At 58.8% G+C, this 5005-nt stretch overlaps 1 protein-coding gene across 1 annotated transcript; it reads left to right on the forward strand.

Moving 5' to 3' along the window:
* Window positions 1-2722: 2722 nt before the first annotated feature.
* Window positions 2723-4367, forward strand: LOC134041992 (serine/threonine-protein kinase pim-1-like; the record flags this gene model as incomplete). Its single annotated transcript, XM_062489064.1, has 5 exons — window positions 2723-2827; window positions 2915-2965; window positions 3194-3563; window positions 3777-3953; window positions 4228-4367. Coding segments are annotated over 5 exons (843 nt in total), but the record flags the coding sequence as incomplete, so codon positions are not given.
* Between the last annotated feature and the right edge of the window lie 638 nt (window positions 4368-5005).

Here is a 5005-nt window from a genome sequence, read left to right on the forward strand (position 1 = left end):
TTGCAGCCTCTGTTACATTTTGTGTCTCCATTTTGCAGACCTGCCTGGCTCCTGTGTTTCCACCAAGTTTTCTCTGGACATTCTTTTGTGCATTTACCCACAAAGTCCTTTCCTGCTGTCCAGAAGAGCTCTTTCCTCCAAGCCCAGGAAGAAGCTGCTGCCTATCCAAAGAGCGTTTGAAGACAAGGATTTATGCATTAGCCTGTATAGTTCCAGATGTACATATGTTCTGATAGTTATCTGTAGGTTTCAATAAATATATTTTGATTGTATCTTAATAATTTTGTTGTTATATTTTTTATTGTGTATATTTTTGGTGGTATGTTTTGTTTTTTTATATTTTATAGTTTTATATTTTTTCCCATTGACATGCTAAGGATGGCCAGGTCCTTGAGACCTTGAGATGGGGAAGGGAGAGCCTCCCTGATTTTGTGAGTTTCTCTGGGAGGGCGGGGCCAGTGTGGGGAAGGAGGCCAAGGCCACGAGATTCGAAGCAGGTAAAGGAGGGTGGGGGGGCAGTTACTGGTACTCACCCCTTTTTGGCTCTGGAAGGAGGAAGGCAGCTGGAAAACCTCACCGCGCCATCCCAGTGCCAGGAGCTGCCTCTTCTGGTGTTGGACCTCACACCCCTGCCAGGATGCTGTCCTGCTTCAGTTTGCTATCTCCAAGCATCCTGTTGGAGCACCGGGACCGACACTGCTCCAAGGATTCGTGAGCAGAGTCTCTCCTCCACCCTTCCCATCTGAGACACAGCTGCCATCACCCCCAGCTCTCCTGCAGCTGTGCAGGGATCCACACACCTGCCCTGTCCACTGGGAACCTGCCAGAGCTCACTGCCAATGGCGATGGTAACTGCACCAGGGGGGAAAAGAGCACACAACCAAAGGAACTGTGACTGGGTTCCTGTTAATTTCATAGTTATTGTTTAGATTGGCCTTGTTGTAGATTTAGTAGAGAACTGTTCTTCCTGTCCCCCTATCTTTCCCTGAGAACCTCTTGATTTCAAAATTATACTGACTCAGTGGGAAGGATTTTACTTTCGCCATTTCAAGGGAAGGTCCTGCTTTTTCCCTAGCACACACCTGTCCATTCAAACTAGGATACGGAGCATGAGGTGCAGGGCTGATGTGTGAAAGCAGGAGGATCTCCTCCAAAGTAACTTGTTTAATTGTCCATTTTATTACTTCTCTATTTACTCCACACTACTAAGGCAAGGCAAGCTTTGCTTGCAGGCAAAACAGGCATGGGATACACTAGGGTCCCTTGCAGGATCAGCAGGGCTGGCAGTGACAAAGCAGGCAATCTGCTTCATGGTGAGCCACTACACAGCCGCATCCCAATGTGGGTTTAAGTAGCATGGTATTATGGAGAACTCCTTTTCTGCATCAGATACCAAAAGAACGTCCACAGCTTCTGGTGGCAGTCAGCTGGAGCATTCCACTGGCAACACGAGCTCTCAAGGCACTCAGTGTTCTCTAGTGTCAGAGGCAGAGACACACTTGAGGAGAGTCCATGTCAGGGGTCAGCCTTCCCAAACTGAGCAATGGATGCTTCTGCCACTAACACTGACAGGAAATAAACAAACAAAATTTCTGTGCACACCAGGGCTACGTGTGGATTAAATTATTTCTGTTTCACATCCCGGCCAGAACAACATCGTGGTCAGAATATCATTGTTCCTAGATTCTCTAACACTAAAAATATTGCTGGAGAGTTTTTGTCATTCCCATAGATTTGGTGACATCCAGACACACTTAACAATCCATTTGGATCCAAGTTCCATATTGCAGACGATGTCTTTGGGCAGCCTGCAAGTGTCTCAGCAGAGAATGAAAAGGGATGACAATACTGACACGATTTCTCTTTGCTACTTGAAATTTAAAAGCTCCGCTCCAGCCCACACTGGCAAAATTGTCAGAAGAGGCAATTCTTCCCCACAAAATGCTTCATCTCACTCAAACAAGAAAGCCACAAGCCAACAGTCTTCTTTACTCCTCCACTGCTTTATTTGGCTATTTCTCTAATAGGAATTAGCTTCATTTATTCTTACTTTGTTTCCTGTGTTTCACGGGGCGCGCGGCGGCTCCTCCGTTGGGTTCGCGGAGGCAACGGCAGAACGGCCGCGCGCTCCGGCGGCTCCGCAGCAGCAGCAGCAGCAGCAGCAGCAGCAGCAGCGCCTGTCTCGATCGGTTTTCCGCTCGAGTTCCCGCTCGCCCTCCGTGCCCTTCTCCCTCTCAGACTCCCTGTGATCCCGTTCGGTCCCGTCCTTGTTGCGCCTCTCCCAGCCCGGCTCATGCCGCGCCCCGCAAGGCGGCCGCGGGCGAGCCGGCCCCCTGCCCGCCCCTGTCGGGCACGCCGCGGTGCCGCCTCCGCGGGGCTCAGTCCGTACCGCCTGTGGCACCTTTTGAAGAGCCTGTGGACGAGCTCCTCGCTGCGCTGGTGGCGGTGGTGGAGCAGCAGCGTCTCTTGGCCCCGCCTGGCGCGGGCCCTGGCGCTGGCCCGGCCCCGACCGAGGCCCCTCCCGCGGTTCCGCCCACAGCTGGTCCGCAGCCGCCCGGCTCCCGCCCCGCCGCCGGCGCATTCCCCCGAGCGAGCCTCGCCGCCCGGCAGTTCGGCCGCCGGCCCCGAGGCGCCGGAGCCCGGGGCGGCTCGGGAAGCAGCGGCGGCCGGGGCGGGCGGGTGCCCCGGGCAGAATGCCGAGAGCGCGGTGCCGTCCGCACGGGCGGAGAAGCCTCCCCTGGAGCAGCTGTACCGGGAGGGCCCGCTGCTGGGGAGCGGCGGCTTCGGCAGCGTTTACGCCGGGACCCGGCTCGCCGACGGCGTTCCGGTAAGAGACGGGGCCGGCTCGGAGCGGGGAGGTGGGGCGGCGAGCGGCGGGCGGCGAGCTGAGCCCTCCGCTCGCCTTGGCTTGCAGGTGGCCATCAAGCGAGTGTCCCGGGACCGCGTCTTGGAGTGGGCGCGGCTGGTGAGTGAGCGGGGCCAGCGGGAGCAGGCGGCGGGGCGTGGCGGGCGGGGTAAGGCCAGGCCCGGCCGGGTGGGAGCCGGGACGCTGCGATGGGAGCGAGCGTGGAGCGAGCGGGGGCCGCGCAGCGTCCCGGGCCATGGGCAATGGGAGCTGCGGTGGCGCCGGGCAGGGGGTGGCGAAGGCGAGCGCAGCATCGGCGCCGCTGACGGCATGGCGGCTCCCCCGCAGCACGACGGCGCCCTTGTGCCCCTGGAGCTGGTGCTGCTCTGGATGGCGTCGTGGCCCGGCTTCCACGGCATCGTGCGGCTCCTGGACTGGTTCGAGCTGCCCGACGGCTTCGCGCTGGTCATGGAGCGTCCGGAGCGCTGTCAGGACCTCTGGCACCTGCTGCACGCGGGGGGGTTCCTGCCAGAGCCCGTGGCGCGGGCGCTGTTCCGGCAGGTGCTGGGTGCCGTGCGGCACTGCACCAGCCGCGGCGTCCTGCACCGCGACATCAAGGCCGAGAACGTGCTCGTTGACCTGGCCACCGGCGAGGCGAAGCTCATCGACTTCGGCTGCGGCACCATCCTGCAGGACACGTTCTACACCCAGATGGCCGGTGAGCCCAAAGCCGGGGCCCAGCCGGGCAGTGGAGCTTCTCCCCTTTGCTTCCACAGGTGGAACACACAGGGAGGGAGGGAGGGGGAATGCTGCTTCAGCCGGCTGCAGCCAAGTTGCATTTTGGCAGGAGCTGGGGCTGGCTTTTGAGGAGCTGGCTGGGAGGGAGGGAGCAATCAGCATTGGCCTGATGAGCTGTGCCCGTGTGCCATAGGAACGCGGGAGTACTACCCACCGGAGTGGATCCTCTTTGGCCGCTACCATGGCCAGCCAGCCACCATCTGGTCCCTGGGCATCCTGCTCTATCAGCTGGTGTGCAGGCACCTTCCTTTCAAAAGCAAAGAGGACATCGTCCGGGGACAGCTCTTCTTCCCGCCCCGGGTGTCTCAAGGTGGGGATGGGCCTTCAAGGCACGGGAGCAAGAACGGCTTTGGGAGAGGGCAGGTGGCACATAAGTGTCCTGCTGTTGCAGCTGGGGAGGAGGTTCATCTCCTGGGCTGAGCTGGAGGAGGCAGCACGTGTACCTCTGCTGCTCTCTTCCAGAAGAGAGGATGGATGGGAAGCTGTGCGAACAGCTCTGAGCACTCTTAGTGTGCTGTGGGCACTGTGAAATCTGGGAGAGCATGGACAGGAGCTGACCAGCAGTTTCTGGTTTCTCTCTGCAGAGTGCCAGCACCTGATCAGGTGGTGCTTATCCATGGACCCTGCAGACAGGCCATCCTTGGATGACCTTTTAGAACATTCTTGGGTGCAGAAGCCCCACCTGGCCCAGGAGACAGCAGAGATCCATCCCTCTGCACAGTAGAATCTAGGATGCCCACAAGCAGCAGCTGCTCGTGTCTTGTGGCTCTCAAAGAATTCCCCAGAGCATTTCCCAGTGGCCCTGGCATGGAGCAGAGAGCACAGCCAAGGAGGTGCTTCCTCAGGTCCCCAGCGATTTGTGGAGGGAGCGGCTCAGGGCTCCCCATCCTATTGGAGAAATTGTGGCACAGTGCAGTGAAGTTGCCACAGAGTGGAAAAGGGGAAACATCCCCCTGCAGCTCAATGGCCTCGTGATGTCCCCGCGAGCCAAGGCACATCTGGCGTGTTCTTCTGGAGATCAGCGCAGAGCTGGAGAACGCCGTTCTCGAGCTGGCCACTGGCAGGGCAAAGCTGATGGGCTTTGGTTGCAGCCCCTTCCTAGAGGACACGCTCTGCACCCCGACGAAATCAAGATGAGTCCCCAGGCGGTGCAGGGGTGGGGGGATGCTCGTGCCTCCAGGCATGGCAGGGCTCAGCCTGGCCACGTGCCGGAGGTTCCCCGTGGGGTGGCAGTGGACAATATTAATCTTTCTGCCAACTGCTCAGCTGCTTTTTGGTGGGGCAGGGGATGGATGTTGTGGAAGGGGAGCCGGCTCCTGGCCTCGCTGACAGCTTCTTCCTGCCAGCATGGCACAGGCTGGG

The sequence above is a fragment of the Cinclus cinclus genome, chromosome 3 (genome assembly GCF_963662255.1).
Source record: "Cinclus cinclus chromosome 3, bCinCin1.1, whole genome shotgun sequence".
NCBI lineage: Eukaryota > Metazoa > Chordata > Aves > Passeriformes > Cinclidae > Cinclus > Cinclus cinclus.